Below are 19,890 nucleotides of genomic sequence, written 5' to 3' on the forward strand. Positions count from 1 at the left end.
GGTTAATAACTCCAGCCTGGGTGTTTGGTGGAAGCCTAACCTTGCCCTTCACATTCCCTCTCCATCAGCAGCACCCCCACATTCAGTCCTTAAAAACAACTCCCAAAAATTCACAGGCATCAGCCCCCCAATTCCAGAGAGCTGACTTCACAAACCCACTCTCAGCAGTATTTCTGTGCATGTAATTCCTTCTATTTTAAGTAAAAATAGAGCTAAACCTGCCCACCTCCCTTTGCAAATCATCCTCCACACTTCCAACATGGCCCCCCACCATGGAAGAGCAGAAGGAAACAGTCCAGAGTGGCCTGGTCAGTTTTGGGGTGTGGAGCCACAACAGCTCCAGGGATTCTCTGGATCCTGCCCAGCCCAGCTTCACCACCTCGAGCAGACTGCACAGCCCGGGAATTCTGCTCCCAAGCTCCAACAAGAAAACTGATGCTTTGGGGGATTTTTTATGTGGCTTTTTGTTGTTATTTGTTTTGTTTTTTAAGGGGCAAAAAGACTTTTTTCTCTTCAAAGAGCAAAATCACAATTTTTGGCAAATCCCCTCTTTCCAAGGCGCAACCCCATGTTAGAAACAAACTACTTTTTCTGCTGGGAGTCGTTCTTGGAGGTGGAACATGCAACCAGGTGGGAAGAAAGCTGGGATTCCTGGGCAGTTACCTGCAAAGTCCTTCACATTGACATCTGCACCCTCGATGATGAGCTCCTTGATGCGCCGGGCGTCCCCGCGGATGGCAGCGCGGTGCAGCCGAGTCTCTCCTCGCTCGTTTCTCTTATTTACTTTATCTTTGGTTTTGGAGGCAGAGTTGGGAGTTCCCTTCTGACAAACTGTAGACTGAGAGGGATGCTTTGGTGTTGTGTCAACTGCAGGGAGGAGAGAAACAGCGTCAGGGAGTGCCATTCCGTGGAGTTCCTACGCCCTTAGAGGGAGCTCGTGCATCACGTTTGGTCTCGGCTCTTCCCGAAACATTCACCACAAGGCAGCAAGAGGCAACCCAGGCTCTGGAGTGGATGTGAACAGGGCAGCCTGTGTGTCCCACAGAGATGGGAATCTCGGCCTGCCAGACCCACTGGAGAGCTGCAGTCCTGGCAAACACTGTGGGCAATCCCGTGATCTGGGAGCACACAATGCAGCTCCTTACCCTCAAACCTCAGCTCCCGAGAGAAGTGGCCTTTTACCAAGCACATGTGAGGCCTGATGGCCTTGGGAGGAGACTGCATTTCCTGGGAGAACGCTGGAATGCTCTGCAGCTTTTTCCCTTTTTGTTTTCCCAAATAACAGCAACATAAGCAGTGAAATTGGTGTTTTTTTTGGCTAAAAGCAGCAGTGTTGTGTGTAGGATGTGGATGTGAGTACATGGATAGCACAGAGCCTCCAAAAATGGGGGGGACACGTTTGCAACAGATAAAAATTACTAGAACACAAAATCCATGGTAAACACATTCCAGCTGCTCCACACCTCAAGTTACAGCTGTGGTGGTTACACATCTTATCCCCTTCCAAGAGAAGAAACATTAAAAACCTACAGAGGATAGTATTTTGTCTTCATTCACAATCTTCCTTTACTGATATAGCCTGAGAGGTCAGTGGGAAACAGAGAGCTGAGGTGGAGGAGGCTCCCATGGAAGCAAAGCTCCAGCTGAGCAGCCAGGGCGGGCTGGGGGTGCCTGGATTGGGCCCGAGGGACCCTGGAAAAAGGAAAGGCAGCCAGAGCCACGAGCAGATCCTAGTGACACCACACCTGCAGAGCCCTGTGGGAGGAGTGAGACCCCAGAGAGCAGCAAAGCAGCCCCCCTGCACCATGCCAGGGGTGGCAGCTCAGTCCTGCTGGACCTCTGGAGAGCCCGGGAACCGGGAATTCCGGACATTTGGGTGCCTCTGGCTGCAGCTCCCACCTGCCTGCCCACCCTTCAGAACAACCCCCCGGTCTCACCTGGGCTGTTTGCAGACTCTTCTGCTGTCATCTGCATGAGGAGAGCGACCTGCTGGCGCTCGGAGAGCGGGTACCCAGCCCGGATCCCCGACAGGCCCATGCCGAAGAGCAGGCCCGGCTTCCTGGTGGCGGGCTCCTTTTTAATCCTCTTCCGCTCGGGACCTTGTTTCTCTGTGGGACAAGGACACAGGACACAAGCCATCAGTGCCACTGGAGCCCAAAGCCACGCTCCTGTCTGAGTGTGGGACTGACAGATCCGAAAATCTTGTGCTGAGGGAGGGATGGATCCCTGTGGTGAGGGATGGATCCCTGTGCTGAGGGATGGATGGATCCCTGTGGTAATGGATGGATCCCTGTGCTGAGAGAGGGATCCCTGTGGGTGATCCCTGTTGGATCCCTGCAGTGGGAGCACTGGCACCTGGAGCAGCCACGCAGGCCCACAGCAGTGAAGGTGCAGCCAGGACATGCCCCACTCCTGCTCCTCCAACAGCCTCCCATTCTCCTCCACCACCAAAGAGCAGCAGAGGAAAGAGGGAACAGACCCTTTGAGGGGCCACACCCAGAGCTGCACCTCCCATCCTGCTTCAGGAGCCTCCATCCCATGCCAGGGTGCCTGGAGGAGCCTACTCAGACTGACACCAGCACAGCATGGACCCAGCTGGAGGCACTGAACAGCATCAACAGGGAGAGCTGAATGAAAGATACAGGCTGGCAGCTCAGAAATGTGGCCATCACACCCATCTCATCATCATCATCATCATCATAGCAAGGAGGCTGCAGTCAAACAGGTGTGGGCAGCACCAGGCTGGTCCTCTCCTCCCAAAGTGGCTGCTCCCACCTGGCCCAGAACACCCACCTCCCCTCAGGTCTTCTGCAACCCTCTAAAAAAATCCCAAACAAACACAAGGGAGGGGAGGAAGAAATCTCAGAAGTGCCTGGCTTGTCATCCCAAATCCAGCCTGATACTTGGTCTCCTAAATCATCCAGCTGCAAAGGCAGCTTCTACTGAGAGACCAAGAGCAAGCACCCCCAAACCACAGTCACACAGCCATGGAATGGTTGGGTGGGAAGGAACCTTGAAGCCCATCCAGTCCCACTCCCATGGGCAGGGACACCTTCCACTGTCCCAGGGTGCTCCAAACTCTGTCCAGCCTGGCCTTGGGCACTGCCAGGAATAAGGCAGCCACAGCTGCTCTGGACAATGTTAAGGTGCCTCAGTACCTTCACCTTAATAAAAACCAGCAATGCTGCAGCCTCTCCCCAGCTCTGCTCAGCCCCTGTGTCACACTAGATGTGGGTCACGGGCACATGGCCAGCAGGGTGGAGCCTCTGGTGCCTCCACACAAAGTCCAGCAGGTCAGCTGGAACCACCAAGGGACAGGGTCACACACGGCCACCAGACTGTGCCCCACAGCACAGGGTTCTTCCTTCACCCCCAAAGTGCAGCTGAGGAAAGGTCTCTGGCAGAGGAGGGCAGCAGTGGGTGGGGATGTTCTGCTCCTGCCGCTCTCAGCTCCACGGCTCAGGCGCAGCCAGCTCCACAAACCTCTTCTGGGCACAGTGCACAGAGCTGCCAGCCTCTGCTGCTCAGTGCCACCTGGTGCAGGTGATTTCCATCCACCCCTGCTACTGGGATCCTGCACATTTAGGAAACAATGACAGTTCCAGGGAACCTCTCAACCAGAGAGCTCAGCCACCCCTCTTCAAAGCCCTCTGCTCATTGCCCAGAGAAGCTGTGTCTGCACCTGGATCTCTGGAAGCATCCAAGGCCAGGTTGGACAGGGCTTGGAGGCTGCAGAAGGTGTCCCTGCCTGTGGCAGGGGTGGGATGAGATCAGTCTTAAGGTCCTTCCCAACCCAAACCATTCCATAATTCTATGAAATGCAAGCCCTGGAAACATGTCTGCATTGAAGGCGAATCCCAGTCTATTCTGAAACCACATTTTGGTCATCCTGGCAGCTGTAACAGAGCTGGAAGATGAAATCAGATCCTAGGACAGTTTTTTAATGGCTTAAAATAAAATTAAAATCCAGCATGCTTACGGGAAGACAACTTTGCCGAGGTGGCTCCAGGAGCCACGCTGCTGTGCTGTGTGTCCTGCCAGGGGACACAGGGACACCTGACCCGTGTGTGCAGCACCTCTCCAAGCTGCTTAAACCCTGCTCAGCCAGGCCTGGCTTCCTCCAGCCTTGGTCACATCCAGCCATGCCCCAAAGCCGGGCATGAAGAAGCTTGAGGGGTCATATCTTGGCTGGTGCCACCAAGCAGAGTCCCTGGAGCACACGATGCCCAGGGCTGCTCCGCACGTACAGAGCCACAATTAGAATGGGAACATTTTCATTAATATCCCCTGGCTGCTGCAGGTTGTCAGCACGAGCCTGGGATTTGCAAAAATTGATTATCAAGTTCAACCGAAACCCCCCTAAACTCCTATTCATTCTGCAGTTGCAGAAATTTCCTCCTCCACAGAACATTTAACATTACAAAGCATGTGATCAACAAGATAAAAATAAATTGGAAAGCGGCTGCCGCGCTCTCGCTCGCTATGGGGAGGCAGCCGAGGACTCGGGCCTGTGCTTCCTGGTGGGAAGGGCTCAGGGCCAGCTGGATGGGACCTGGAGCAACCTGGTGTGACACCCTACCCTAAGGGTCCAGTGGAGGGTGTACCTGCCCAAGGCAGGGCGTGGAGATGAGCTTTAAGCTCCCTTCCAACCCAAACCGTGCCATGATTCTATGGCTCCATGGCACGGGCAGCGTGGCAGCCCCCAGCTCCCTGCCTGGCACAATCCTCAGGCAACGTGGAGGGACCACATAAGCAAGATCCTTAATTTGGTCTGAAATGCAAGCAGAGGATGGAGACAGAGCTGCTCCCATCATCCACTTCCCATCCTGAGCCTCGGCAGGGTGAGAGCCCTGGCTGATTCCAGGCTCACAGAGCTGCACGTGTGTTATTTCAGCCCAGAGGATTTTACTCAGAATCAGATTTGCAGCAGATTTAAAGGTGTCCCTGCACAGAGATCTCAGCTTGCTGGCTCCTGCAGGCTGCTCCTGTGCCTCCAAATAACTGCGCCTCTGGAACAGCTTGCAGCAACACAGAGTGCCTGGAGAGAAACTCTCTCAGTGTTACCCACCTCGGCTGACAGAAAAAAAGCTTATTTGACACTAAAACCCCTTCAGCAAGCACAAACCCTAGCGACACGGGGGGTGTGCAGGCAGGCAGCCCTCAGTGCTGGCAGTGGCTGGACCGTGCACACAGATCCCAGTGGGAGAAGACCACGGCAGCCCACGGATGCTCTGTGAGCCCAGGATGATGAGCCACACCTCCATGCAGTTATTTTTAAAGCAGCTTGTTTGCTGCTTGCTCCAGCCCTTCTGCAAACCTCCCGAGCACCAGCCCTGGTTTAATTCGGGGATCCTGCTCGGCTCTTCCCTCGCGCTGACGCCAGCAGGAACCGCGTGCACAGCTTAAAGGGGAAAGCAGGAGCTGAGCTGGGAACTGCTCCTGCCTTTCACCACACCGAGCCCGATAGGCTGTGAAGGCTGAGCAGGAGCAGACTCCCAGGACAAAGGGTTTGAGCATCACCCAGAGGGTGGTTCTGGTGCCCACACGAGACTACAGGCAGTGCTGCAGTGGGGAGCACAAATCCAGGGCTGCTGGAAGCACCTCAGCAGCTCCATAAGGATCCCAGGGCAGATGGAGAGGGATTCAGTGCTGCTGGGCTGGCTCTGTGTGCAGACACAGGCTGAACCCAGCCCCAGCTGAAACGGAGAGGAGCAGGAGGAGAGCAGGGCGGTGATGGAAAACCTCTCAGAGGTTTCTCCACACATGGTGTGACTGTGGCAGGTCGTGGGGACGCCGGAGCCGCGCGGCCCCTCGCTCCCCACGCACGCAGCACACCCTGTAATGCAGAAAGCATCTGCTCCTGCTGCTCGGCATGACAACACACGCACGGGAGGTGGAACCCTGAGGAAAAATACCGGCTCCGAAGCAGCAGCAGCAGCAGCAGCAGCAGCTCGTGCCGAGCGTCTGGGCCACGCCGAGTGCCGCCCCAGCGGCGAGAGGGGCTCTGCAGGCGCTGCTGAGCCCAGCCAGCACCACCAGAGATCAATAGGAATAAATTAGAGCGGCTCAGACAGCAACAGAGACTGCACTGCACCCCTGGGAGAGCAGGCGGGCTGCGCTCCCCCCAGCCCGGCCGGCCTGCGTAAGAGTGACTCATTCCTGCTGCACAACTTGGAGGGCATGAAACCTTCTGGAGCATGTCGGCTCAGAGCAGGGCAGAGCAGGTCCAGCCCTGAGGATGCACTCCCAGGCTCACAGGGCACCTGCAATGTGGGCCCCTGGCTCAGGAGTGAGAGCAGCACGGTCCCACCACACGCCAAGGCTCTGGGGCGCTCCAGAACTGAAGGACGAGCAGGCTGAGGGAAGGCTGGAGGTGGCAGAAGCAGCACCATGGCACAGGTGGACAAACAAGAGAGGGCAGCAGGACAGACCAGAGCACTTGGTGGTGAAGTGCTCAGTGAGGAGGGTGAGCAGGAGAGCCCTGGAATGCAGAGGAACACGGCTTGGGCTGGGGGGACACTCTGGCACCAGGAGATGTCGGGCACACTGCACACAACAGACCAGGGACACAGCCAGGAGCTGATTTGGTTTATCAACCTAGTGCCACAAAGGAAAACAAGAGGAAAAGCAAGGTCTGCCTTGACAGAAGGCACCCTGAGCTGCTCCCATAGAGTGGGGAGCTCGTTCCCACCTGAAGGATGGAGGACCAGAGCCAGAGCTTCATCCCACACTGCTGGAAAGGATAGTGGAGACCTTGGCTGTGAGTCAGGAGCAGAGAAAAGGTGCCAGCAGAAGGAACAAGCCCCTTTATAACCATGTCAGTGTGCAGCTGAGCCCACCATCCCCAGTGCTCAGCTGGGCTCCCCGGGGATGAGGATCTGCAGGGCCCAACCCCACTGGCTGCAGTATTTTAAAATACAATTTGACTAGAGGGGTTTAATGCTGTGTGACAGCCTGTGGTCCAAATCCAGGTGCTCTCCCTACACTTGTGGGCCAGACCCCACAGCTGTGCCCTGATGTGTAAAAGCAGCTCCTTCACAGAGCGGCCACTGGCTCCCAACATGCTGTGAGAGGAACCCAGAGGCTTCATCACAAACAACAATCTCCATGTTAAAAGTGAGTTATTCAGAGCAAGATCAATTTTCAAGTCCAGACCGTTCATTTCCCACGAAATAGAAAGAGCTGGAGGAGGGAGGACGGGGGAGGAAGGCTCTGGCCAGCCCTCTCCTCCCGGAGCTGGGGCCAGGACACTCTGCAGACAGCGCTGATAAAAGCTCTTGTATTAAGGAAAAAGCCATCATTGATAGATTTTTGGTTCACAGAGACAGAGCACACTGCAACCTCTCCCTCTGCATGTTAAGGAGGTGATGAGGGGGGAGGAGGGAGATTTATGGCAGCTCCCGTCATAAAACGACCTGGTTTTCTGCGCAGCCCTTCCCAGATGGCTGCTGCACACGGGGAGTTTCTCAGGGTGATCTGAAGGCTGGTGTGTGCCAGGCTCTGCACACTGTACCGGCATTATGGAGCCCAGCTAGCAAGGGAGAAGCTCTGACATTCACTCTCTCCCTGGTTGCTAGGTGAGAACAGTTTCTTACTATTTTAGTAAAAGGACTGAAATGACACAGGCAAAGAGAGCCCCGCTGCAGCGCACCCCCAGCTGCACACACCGGAGCGCAGCCAGGCCCGGGGACGGCACAAACACCACTGTGGGGTGCAGATGCCCTTTTTAATAAGCCAGCAATTTGCTTCTCACGGATTCCCTGGCCAGCCTCGCCGAGCTGGGACTAACGAGCCCGTTCCCATGCCGTGTCACTCCAAACACTCCAGCATTAGGCAAGCAGCAGCCGGCTCCAGGAGAGGATGGTTTGGGTCAGCTGATTCATCAAGCATTTTCTAACCTACTAATTAGCGTCACGTAACAACCTCGGGGGATTAGGGAGAAGAAGTTTGAAGCTCCAAGGCCAGCTCCTGCCAACCATATTCACCCTGGCCCCCGTCCACCACAGCACCTCCCTGGCTGGCCACAAGCCCCTGGAATCAGCCCTGGGCACCAGGAGAGCCCTCTGAGCCCAGAAAGGTTGATATGCACAGACCAGCTTGGAGAGCTAGTGGGGTTTCTCCCTCCCTTATTCCTCCAAGAGCACTCAGGGGAGGAGATGGACACAGGGAGAGAGCTGGACAAAGAGGGAGGGAGCACACAGGGAAGGGAGCTGGGCACCCAGGGAGGCAGTGGGACCCCAAGGAGAGCAGAGCCCCCAGCACTGCTGGGGACCACCAGCTTTGACCCAGCCTCACTCAGGCCTTCCCAGCTCCCAGGGAGAGCTGTCAGAGGCCAAAATTATCTCAGCGTGCTCTGAGATTTGTATTGAGCCCCAACTCTCCCTGCTGATGACTAAAGGCCTGGAATCCACAGCTGCACCTCAAGCCAAGGACTCAAGCGATAGCGTGACATCCAGCTAAGGAACCCCTCCTGAGGAGCAGCGGGCACGGGGAACTGTGCTCTCCGTGCACCTCCCAGCAGCGCTGCCTGTCCCGCTGTGCAGCAGGGACCTGTTGGTGCGGATCCACGGTGGCAGAGCCCGAGGCAGGTGGGGAGTGCCCGGCCCCACGCCGGCAGTCTGGTGCCGTTGAGTCAGCCGTGACTCAGCCGTGGCTCAGCGCCGCAGCCGCGGCACCGCTGCGCCAGCCGCCCGTGCCCACCTCTGCTGCCAGGTGCCTGCCCGGCAGGAGCGTTCCCTTCTCCCTGCTGCTGCTCCTCTCTGGGTGTTTGTTAATGCCACAATTACCCGGGGCTGCTGGTTTGAAGCCCCCTCCCGGCGCGGGGAGCTGCAGGCAGCCTGGCACGCTGCTGGAGGGAGCAGAGCTGGCTGTGCTCGTTCGGCGGCTGCCGGGCTGCACGTAGGCTCGGGGCAGCGCCTGTGCATGTGGGGAGATGCCACACCAGGGAAGGAGAGGGAAGGAGGAGAAGTCTGAGGCACAGAGATGCTGCTCCCACAGTGCTGGAGCTGTAACATGCACAGTCTGGAGGCTCACGGCTCGATGCCATTTTTTTTTTCCTAAAGACAGTTTATTTAGTTAACTCTGAGGAACCTGAGAGCCAGAATTGTTGCTCTAGAAACCATTTTGAGGAAGATTATTTTAAAAGATTTAGCTCTGAACCAACTGTACCCAAACCATGGGCTCAGCACAGTGCTGGCCAGTAGTGCCTCTGGGAGCCCACAGAATCCTGGAATGGTTTGGGTGGGAAGGGGCCCCAAAGCTCATCTCGTCCTACCCCCTGCCATGGGGGGACACCTTCCCCTATCCCAGGATGCTCCAAGCCCTGTCCAGCCCGGCCTTGGGCACTGCCAGGGATCCAGGGGCAGCCACAGCTGCTCTGGGCACCTGTGCCAGGGCCTGCCCACCCTCACAGGGAACAATTCCTTCCCAATATCCCATCTACCCCAAAACCATCCTGCAGCAGCAGCTGCTGCCCCACACCTGGTCCGGGCAGGTTGTGCTGCCCTTGCATGGGAGACAAACCCACCTCTGATGTTTCTCACCCCAGATATGGAGCACCTACGTCAAGGCTGAGCCAGAGCCATCCGGGAAAAAAGCAACACACACCGTGCTAAGGAAAATGAGTCACTGCAACACATCAGGATGAGGATCCACACTATTGTTTAAACACTTGAAGAGGAGAAAAATACCCCACTAGAGGCAAGGAGAGAGCTCTGCTAGCTCCCAGCTCCCACGTCCTTACAGCTGAATTCCACATGGCTGTGGAACATCCTGGCAGACCCCCTCACGCACACACAGCAGCCCATGGACACAGCCTGGGAAGCAGGAGCAGGTTACATAAACCAGCCGGGGTCAGCCAGCAGCAATGGTGCAATCCCACTTCTCTGAGGGCTGGGAGCAGAGCTGAGGAGCACAACAAGCAGCAGCAGCCTCCCCCTCCTGCAGGAACACAGGGTGGGTGCACAGCAGCCTCTGTTCCAGACAAAAGCCTGTCCTGTGCGTCACACCTGTGTCCTCAGCCAGGTGTCACTGATGGCACCAGAACAGAGCTGGGGGCACCCCTCCACCCCAGAACGTGCAGCTCCTGAGCACCACAAACACGTCTGTACCTGCCTCTACCTCGAGCAGGCCAAAGACCACACAGGCTTGAAACACCCCACAGTTGCAATGGGGTGGTGCAAGAGCAGAGCAAGGTGCCAGGAAGTCTTCTCCTATCTCCACTAAGTCTTTTCCCATCTCCAGCATCGGATTCCTGCTGGAGTGAACGATGACAGGGAAGAGAAACAGGCTCCTGCTAAGCACCAGTCTGACTGTGCACACTGATTGCTGCTGGGATCTCCAATCCAGTGGCTGAGTCACTTCCTCCCCAGTTCCCACCAAACAGGTTACCTGCACCTCCCATACACCTTCCCAGAGGTTGTGAGAGCCCAGTTTGTCTTTAAATGGGTGTCATGAACTCCTTTGTGTCTCCTCTGGGAGCTGGGCTGCTGCTATCCCTCAGCTCACCCACTTCCCCAGAAGGATGAGCTCTGCAGAGGAAGGAGAGGACGTGTCTGAGATAAGAATCACATGGCTGCAAAAGCACAGGGGTACCAGGGGAGCCCTGAGCAGGGGGGGTCTCATGGGCTGCTGCTCCCACCCAGCAGCCACAGCCTCTCCCAGCAGCTCTCTCTGCTCTCCTCTGCATTTGGTTTCCTTCTTGCTGCTGCCAGTGCAAACATTTCCAACATCTCTGCAGCCAGAGAGAGCCTGGAGCCCTGGGAAAAGCAGATCCCTGTCATGACATTCCAGCTGTCACGAGGGTCAGACAGCCCTGCAGCGAGTTTGGGCTTCAGCTCTCAACCCAGTATTGAAGGTGGCACAAACACCCTTGACAAAGAGCAGCTCCAGCTCTGCTTCATCAGCTCTGCCTGGCCCCAGCCACTCCTGCAAAGGTGACACCCCAAGGGAGACACCACAGCAACCCAAAACCTTGCAAATGGCCAACAGGTTTAGGAGAATTAATGAACGTTTGGAAAGTCTCTCCCCAGACAGGGAGTTCAGGAACACAAACCCGTGGAGACACTGGGCCACTCTCAGGACACGTCACCACCAGGTGTCCTGCCCCTGAACAGTCCTCACTGCTGCAGTGGCACTCCTGGCCCTCCCAGATCTGCCCTCCTGACTCCTGAAGCAGAGGAGACACGTCCCACGTCAGGCCACCTGCCAGGCTCACCACACAGCACCACCAAACACAGCCCTTGGGCCAGTTTCAAGCACGTTCCCAACTTTTAGCCCCTTTTATCTCTTTACACAACCACTTTAGCTTTATCACAACCATTTCCAAATGCACATTTTTTATGGATGGACAGTAAGGACCCACACAAACCTCTGCCCAGAAATCCACAGCTCAGCCCCTTACAACCAAACAATATCATTTTCTCCATGCTCAAAGCTTTGTGGCAGCTCTTCCCAACTGCTACCAAATCCAACAGCCCATCCAGGAGCCTCCTGCACCAGCCATTCTTCTGCTACAAGACTGACCTGCTTGACCAGATTCTACTTGGTGATTTTCTTTTGAAGACTACTCAGCTTTACTCCCTTGTTTTCCAAGTTCTCACAAGCAGGCCCTGCTCCATGGCTTGTCCCAGCCACAGTTCCTGAACTGGGATAATCAGAAACAAGGAAAACACACAAGAGCTGAAAGAAGGGGGGTCTCCTCACACAGCCATGGCTTTGTCCACCTACAAACATCACTAAGAACAGATGTGCACATGTGGAGCAGAGCGGTTCTCCAGCCCCTTGTCCACGTGCCTCTTCCTTCAAACAAAAAACACGGGGAATTTGGTACAACACTTCCCTACGGACTGGCTGCACTCTGGACCCTGTGTGCTCCCCAGCAGCCAGGGTGTGAGGGTGGGATGTGGCATTGCTGTACCTGTATCCGAGTCCTTTTGATCTCCATTTGTTCCGACAGTGAAAGGCAGCTTGCGTTTGGTCGCTCGCTCTTTCACCTCTTTGCCGCCATCGCTCCGGTCCAACTTTGGAGTCTTGGTTAGAGAAACTTTATCTTTATCCTGGAAAGAAAAAAGACCCAGGTCAACGAGAGCCTTCTCCACACTGTGCTCACCTGATTCCCCAAATCCTGCACAGGCCTCATAGAACATCCCTTCCCTTTCTGCTGTGGGTTTGCCAATGCAGCCTCCACCATGACACAAAGCTCTAACAGCACCAGAGAAGAGCCAGGCCAATCAAGGCTGCTGTGTGGTGCCAAATTCCAACCAATTCTTGTGAAAAATGATGCCAACCCTTTGTGTGAGGCTAAGGATGCACACAGCTGTGGGCATGGAGGGAAGGCAGACTGGGATGGGGGAATCTGAGGATTTCCAAATGCAACCACACCACAAGAAAGACCCATTCCTGCTTTGTATCAGTCCTGCTTGTTTGGGCTGGTTTGGATTTTAATGTGAAGCAGAAATGCTGTGAACTGCCCAAAAGCAAGGAGAGATTTTGAATGAACATGCCAAACAAAAGTTACAGATACTGAGACAGGTGAGATTTTTCACCTGACCAGGGAGAGCTGGTTCCCAGCTCAAACTCCAGGAGTCCGGTGTGCCAGGAATGCACAGCCCCAGGTCATGCACTGTGGTTTTTTGTATGTGAGGAACAGGATTATTTTAAGTGAGCAGTTCTGGACTGACCACTGTGCCCCTGCCTGAACAACACGAGCAACACAAGCAGCTTTGTCACAGATCTGATTTCAACAACCCAGCAAAACCCAGACTCTGTGCTTGAGAGGCAGAGTGAGATTAAACACAAGAACCTCAGCACACGAAATCATGCCCGAGCTGGCTGGAAGCTCAGAGGAGCCAACCTAGGAGCATTCCCTTGTTTAGAGAGGCACAGTCCCTCTGCCTGGCCCTGGCAGCTCCTGGCAGGTGGCCTCAGTGCCAGCAGTCACAGGACTGCGGTGTCACTGTCACCGTGCGCGTCGCTCCTTCCCCTTTCCGTGTCTGTCTGGAGCCCAGAGCTCACCCACAGAGAAGAGAGGAGCCCCTGAGCTGCCCCAGGGGATGTGTTTGCAGCCCCGGAGCGAGGATGAAGGAAATGGGCTGGGGAATCCCTTTTTTGGTAAAGCAAGAGAAACAAACCTGCCTGACAGGGCTGTGTGGTGGGAGGCAGCCAAGGCACGCTCGGAGCCCCAGCAAGGGCAGCCCTGCTGGAGAGCACCGGCCCTGCAGTGACGGGACAGAGCCCCCACAGCCAAAATAAACACTCCAGCATTTCCTCTCAGCCCTCCAGATTGAAAAGCTTTTGCTTTTTATGCTTTCTGAGGTGAACAAAAATAGTTCAAACTAAAAAATGATGCCACTTCCACTGCTCTGAGGTGGCAGTGAGGGCAGAGGGCTTCCATCACCTGCCAGGAATGTCATGTTGTGAGCAGGTACCCTGGTCTGTCCTAGTTCTACAATTCTATGAAATATTTTATCAAAGGAATAAAATAAAATGTGTATATTGCCTGAAAAAAAAAGCCACCAAATAAATAATGCACTTTTTCCCAGAGTGGCCATTCACAGTCTGAACTTTTCCTTCTATCGACCTGAATAAAAGGCATCTCTGAACACTTCAGACAGGAGTCTGTGAGGTTCCTCCAGGGTGAAGCAGTCAGGGCACCAAGGCTGTCAGAGTTCAAGAAGCATCTCAATGATGCTCTCAGACATACAGGTATGTTTTCTGCTGGATTAATGCTGCCTGGGATCTCTGTGCACTCACTCAGGAGTGAGAAAAAGGGTAGGACAGGTAAAAATACAGCTCATTCTGAAGATTGAATCATGGAATTGTTTGGGTTGGAAGGGACCTCAAAGCTCATCATGTTCCAAGCCCTGCCCTGGGCAGGGACACCTTCCACCATCCCAGGGTGCTCCCAGCCCTGTCCAGCCTGGCCTTGGACACTGCCAGGGATCCAGGGGCAGCCCCAGCTGCTCTGGGCACCTCTGCCAGGGCCTGCCCACCCTGCCAGGGAAAGATTTCTTCCCAATATCCCATCTAACCTTGCCCTCTGTCAGTTTAAAGCCACATTGCTAAAATCTCCCTGTGGGAGGAGAGACAGAGCAGAGAACAAACCCACGAACAAACCCTCCTGAGAGCAGAGGTGAGCCCAGCGTGGCCCTGGCAGTGTCCATGTGAATCCTGGCAGCAGGCAAGCTCGGGCAGAGCTCCCTGTGCATGCACCCCAAGGCTGGGAGCTGCTGCTGCAGCCAGCTCAGCACAATCCGGCAGCGGCGGCAGCACCGGCACCGCTTTGAAGCTTCATTCCCACAGCAGCACCACGATAACCTTTCCTACTAATTGGAGCAGGGAAGATCCAGACTTTGCTTCCCCCTGGAAAGCAGAGACCTGCTGGGGATGCCTGCAGCACTGGGTGGAACATCAAGGCAGCTGGAGAGTCCAATTCCTGAAAGTTTTCGTTTTCTTGTTTTAAGCTTTACTTCCCTAATTATTTCCAATTCTGTAATGAAGAATGTTGTCCTTTACTCGAGTAAAACCTGGTTTCATTTTTAGGCCTTCTCATGTTTAAAGTAAGCTCAGACTCATAGGAATCAGGTTTCACAAATGGAACAAATCCAAATGAGAATCACGAAATCCTGGAATGGTTTGGCTTGGAAGAGACCTCAAAGCTTATCTCATCCCAACCCTTTTTGCCATGGGCAGAGACACCTTCCAACAGATCAGGCTCTCAGAGCCCCATCCAGCCTGGCCTTGACACTGCAGAGAAACCTGTGTGAACAGCCCTGTGTAAGAGCTGGGGCTCTCCAAGGCAGGGACAGGAGTTTGGGGATGGGGAAGAGTCGAGAGCTCAGCAGCAGCAGCAGCAGCAAATTCCCCTTTGCAGGTGTTAATGAAAGCTGCTTTGGCAAAGGGCAGTCAGCAGCTGTGAGTGCAGAAAAAATCCCCTCCTGCCACATTACACTTGCAGGAGAGTTACTGTATGAGTAACAACCCACCTTGAGCTCCTCTTGCAAAAGTGAAAAGATGCACCACAAGCTGCTCTCAGCTGCTGCGGTCGGAGCACAAACCCACCAGGAACTGGCCCCAGCAGCCACCCAGAGTGAGATGCTGCAGGGTGGGGATGGAAGGGCTTCTCCCATCAGCACCACAGACCCTGATACCAATCTGCTGAGGGCACTTGTGACACACAAACTGGCCAGAGGCCAGTCCTCAGAGCAAAAACAATCCTCTGGGGTTTTCTGATGCAGATTTCTGCAAGACAGAGCCATTTAGATGGGGCTCTGAGCAACCTCAAAGATGAGCTTTAAGGTCCTTTCCAACCCAAACCAGCCCATGATTGTATGATTTACAAAGCCATGCAAAGAAATCTGTATTTCCAGCCCCGTCACCCTGCTCAGACAGAGCCTGACTCGCAGCCCAGTGCTTATGCAGAGACTTGCACTGCCAGCCATGGAAATCCCCAAAGCCCTTTGTTCTCCAAAATGAGCTCCAAGCATTTCAGGTTGTGATGTCAGTAAAAATTAGGCAGCAATGAACAAAACCAGCCCAGGCAGCCTGGGAAGAGAAGCCCAGGAGGGCTCCAAGGCCGGTGCCCCAGGCCATGGCCCACGTCAGACTCCTGCTGTGGGCAACCAGCCCACGCTGCAAAAAGCAAATGCTGCCACAGAGGGACTTTCCCTGCACCAGTGGGTCTGTCCTGGCTCTGCCAGCGGGGAGGGAGAGGGGGCAGAAGGTTCCCACCCTGTACCACAAAAAGGAATGGACTCAGTTTTACCCAGAAAGCTACTGGATGTGGTGAAAACCAAACAATTCCCTAAATCTGGGCCCCTCGTAGCCTTCCCAAAGCCAGAGTACAGCACAAGCACACACAAAACGCCACAAAGTTTGAATTTGTGTTGTTATCAATGCTGCAATAAAACATGTGGAGCATGGAGGTGACTGGAGCTGAAGCCCCATTCCTGTGAGCCTGAGGCACCAAAGTTTGTAAGAAATATGGCCCAGTGATGAGCATGGGCTGATTAACTCCACTGAAATGTCATCTCTTCAGTCAGCCAGACACCCCTGCAGGGTTCACACCCCAGTGGGTGACTCTGTGCTGGACATGGAGCCCAGCACTCACTCATCCAGTCTGGAAAGCCCTGACAGCACAACAGCTTCATGAAGATTCATGAAGAACCAAAAAATAAGGACAATGTTCCCTTTTCTGGAAAGGGGAGAAGGTGAAGGAGAAAAACCTCATTTTTTTAACCTCTGCCAGCTCCTACAAGCAAAAACCGGGGTAAGTGCTGTTCTGCTTGGTGCTCACTGCAGCAAAAATGCACTTTTGACTGTGCAAGAGGGAGCATTTCCCCATAAAGAGGCAAAGGCTGTGCTGAGCACACGGTGTAACCACGCAGCCAGGCCAGGCCCTTCAGGAAATGCTTCTGACAACTGATATAACCCTTGCTGTGGTGCTCTGCTCTGCCTCAGCCATGAGTAATCTCCTCCTGCTACGGGGATCTGTGGATCTAGACCAGAAAGGAGAATTATTCATATATGGCATGCAGATTTTCACAAAAGCCTCCAGGCTGAAGGGAGCAGGAGGAGCTCGGGGGCTGCCAGCGCCCGCCCCGGGCAGGCTTGTGCAGCCTTATAAGGGCTCCAGTAACCCTGGGAGAAACAGCTCCTCATCCAACAGCTCCTCACCCAACAGCACGGAGCACCCAACCCCTCAGACAGGCTCTTTAATCCACCTCCCTCTCAGGGCTGCATCCCATTAGTTCCTAAGTCCCTCCGTGGAGGGGCAGGGAGCAGAGAGCCAGGAGTGCCCTCCTGTAAGGAGCTCTGCTGCTGACAGGCAGCAGCTCACAGCCTCTCCTCCAAGCAGGAGCCCTTGGAGCAGGGCAGTTCCCCTGGGAGCTGCTATGTGATGGAGTATGGAACTCAGGAGCAAAAGCTGGTGATCACAGAATCCTGAATGGTCTGGGGGGGAAGGGACCTCAAAACTCATCTTGTTCCACCCCCTGCCATGGGCAAGGACACCTTCCACTATCCCAGGTTGCTCCAAACCCCATTCAGCCTGGGCTTGGACAATTGCAGGGATCCAGGGGCAGCGACAGCTTCTCTGGGCACCCTGTGCCAAGGCCTCAGCACCCTCACAGGGAAGAATTCCTTGCCAATATTCCATCTAAACCTCCTGTTTTTCAGCTCAAGGCCAGCCCCTTGTCCCCTGTGGTACTCAGCCCAGTGCAGCACCAGGACCCCGCTCCATCTGCCAGAGCTGCAGAGCCCAGGCATGTAAAGCCTCTTTAATGCTAAATCAGCCATTGATCCTAAGGTCCCATTAAGAGGAGAACGCTTGGTTGGCATCACTTTGCCACGCTCCCCCCGTGCCCACGGCGGGTCCCTGTGCCTGACCCGGGCTCTGCCCTCCCTCTCCAGCCTGCCAGGGAAGCTGTGCCAAGTCCCAGCTCGGGCCTTTGAACGTGTTGACAAAGGCAAGATAAATGCAAGGCAGCGCTTGCTGACAGGCAGGTACAACAGCGTCTGCAGGGAGGAGGTCGAAGTGCTTTTCCCCTGAGTCACTGCTCCAGCTCAGCTTCAGAATTAACCAGAAACAGGGCAAAAGCCACTCAGGCTGAGCTCAGCTCAGGCCCTGGAAGACACGAGCCAGTGAAAAAGCCAGAACTGAAGCAGCAGAAGGCCTGCCCTGTCCCCTCTCAGTGGCAGGAATTGTGTCCTAGTTATTTAGCCAGCAGGAGATAACTCCGCTTCCCGGCGTGCCCCGCGCCGCTCGCCAAACCTGCTCTGTAAATAACACACAGCCTTTGAGCTGCCGGGAGTGCATGGAATAAAATGGGAGCTGATTCATATTCCAACTGATCCTCTCCCTCCCCAAGCACCTGCGCCAGCATTAAGCCTCTTACCCGGCGCAGAGCGAGCCTGTATTTACATATCCTGCACTGCTGGGCACTGCCTCCTCTGCCAGGGCAAAGGCTGGCATCTCCCCGAGGCTGCCAGGCAGCTGTTCCCCCTCCAGCATCCCTGATCCCAGATCTGCCCCTCCCAGCAGCCCCACAGCACTCCTGCACTGACCTGCACCTGCAGTGACACAGAGAGGATGTGGCAGATGCCACCAAGGTGCTCCATGACCAAACCCCGCTGGATTTTCCTGGTGGTTCTTTTGTATTTTTCTCATTTTGTCAGTAACATGAGCTCAGTCAGACAAGGAGTTACTGCCCTCACTGGGGAGGGATTGCAGGGGAAGTGACGGAGCTGGGGCTCACCATGCTCAGCTTCAGCTCCCGGGCCTGGCAGAAACTCCCAGGGGAATGCTGAGAAACTGGAGCAAGGAGATGAAAGGGAAGTGGATGGGATTTGTTCCTTAGCAGAATTCAGTAGATGTAGGTTTTCATGTTTATTTAAAGGTAACATTTGCACAGTTTTCTGCACAGCTATTGACTGGAAATGACTGATACTGACAAGGGGGGAAAAGGCTGAACGAGAGCAGACTGGGCTCATGCCTGGAGCAAAATGGGATGAAGAGGAGAAGTGTGAAGGTATTTATCCTTAAACTCAGATTTCATCTCAGTAGTTTCACCTAAACCACTCCAAAAACCAGACAGCACCTCAGATCAACTCTCAGAAGGAGCAATTTCAGCAGAGCAACTCCCAGGCTGAGCCTGGTCCAGCAGTGCTGCTGGGGAAAGCCAGAGCAGCCGTGCTGACAAGGACCTGGATTTCCACCCAGAGGAGGAGAAGCTCCTCCCTCACCCAGCACACACCTGCACCATCACCACATAACTCAGGTCTCCACAGCTGAGCGCAGAAACCCCTAGAAACACACAGAACTTGCAAAAAAGAATCTTCCAAAGGAGCCCCTGCTGCTCAGCTGACTCAGGTCCAGGAGAGCACAGCAATTCCTGGGAAGGACTGCAGCCACAGGGACAGAGAAACAAACCCAACCCCATCAGCTGGCAGAGCACCAGCACACCAATGTAAATGCCCAGGTAAGATCCCAGGACAACTCCTGCCATGTCAAACAATGCCATGGCTTCACAACTCCAGGCTCAAAGAGCAGCACCCCAAAGGAGGGCAGGTGGCCCAAAGATGTTACCTTTTTCCCCGTTTGTTTCTCCACCATGTCGTTGCTGAGAGAGAAATCTTCTGACTGTGGTGTTTTAGAACACCCACCCTTGGGCATCGTTCTGCCTTCCTTACTTGATCTTCATTTATGCTGCCATCGCCTCATCATCAACCGTCTGCAGGAGAGAGGAGAAGGGAGGTCAGACATCTCAGAGGGCCTCTCCATTGTGGAGGGAAAAACAAGGATAAACCCCCTCCCAACCCCTGCATGGCAACACCAGGATGGCAGAGCACCCTCAAATGTGGAAAAAGCTGCAGCAGGGTCCTGCCACCTTCCCAGAGAGTAACAGAGGTGCTGCAAGGACTCACACGTGGAATCACACAGAATCACTGAGCCTGAAAAGACCTCCCAGAACAGTGAGTCCAACCTGTGCCCAAGCCCAACCCTGTCACCAGCCCAGAGCACGCAGGGCCACCTCCAGGCCTTCCCTGGACAACACCTCCAGGCATGAGAACTCTGCCATCTCCCCAGGCAGACCCTTCCAATGCCTGACAACCCTTTCCATGAAGAAATCCCTCCTGATGTCCAGCCTGAACCTCCCCTGGCACAGCCTGAGGCTGGTTCCTCTCATCCTATCCCTTGTTTCCTGGGAGAAGAGGCCAACTCCAAAGTGGATCCTGCAGTTGCAGACATAGCTTGTTTCCTATGCAAGGAATAGCCTAGAAGGGATCAAATCCCACCAAAGAGCAACAGCCCTGCTGCTCCTCATGCACAGCGTCCCCCCAAGCCCACATAGAGCCTCCTGCAGTGTGTCCTGAACATGGGGACACACAGAC

The 19,890-nt window shown here is 54.8% G+C and overlaps 1 protein-coding gene across 1 annotated transcript in view; it reads right to left on the minus strand.

Moving 5' to 3' along the window:
* ANKRD11 (ankyrin repeat domain containing 11) overlaps nt 1–19,890 on the minus strand; it is a 131,540-nt gene that overhangs the window by 13,569 nt on the left and 98,081 nt on the right. The window contains exons 3-6 of the mRNA XM_066557707.1: nt 19,085–19,229; nt 11,918–12,056; nt 1,938–2,108; nt 664–867 (exon numbers count right to left, since the gene is read on the minus strand). Coding sequence (XP_066413804.1) covers nt 664–867; nt 1,938–2,108; nt 11,918–12,056; nt 19,085–19,171 — 601 coding nt within the window. The 5' untranslated portion in view covers nt 19,172–19,229. The remainder of the gene's footprint in view (nt 1–663; nt 868–1,937; nt 2,109–11,917; nt 12,057–19,084; nt 19,230–19,890) is intronic.

Source organism: Molothrus aeneus, chromosome 11 (genome assembly GCF_037042795.1).
Source record: "Molothrus aeneus isolate 106 chromosome 11, BPBGC_Maene_1.0, whole genome shotgun sequence".
Taxonomy (NCBI): domain Eukaryota; kingdom Metazoa; phylum Chordata; class Aves; order Passeriformes; family Icteridae; genus Molothrus; species Molothrus aeneus.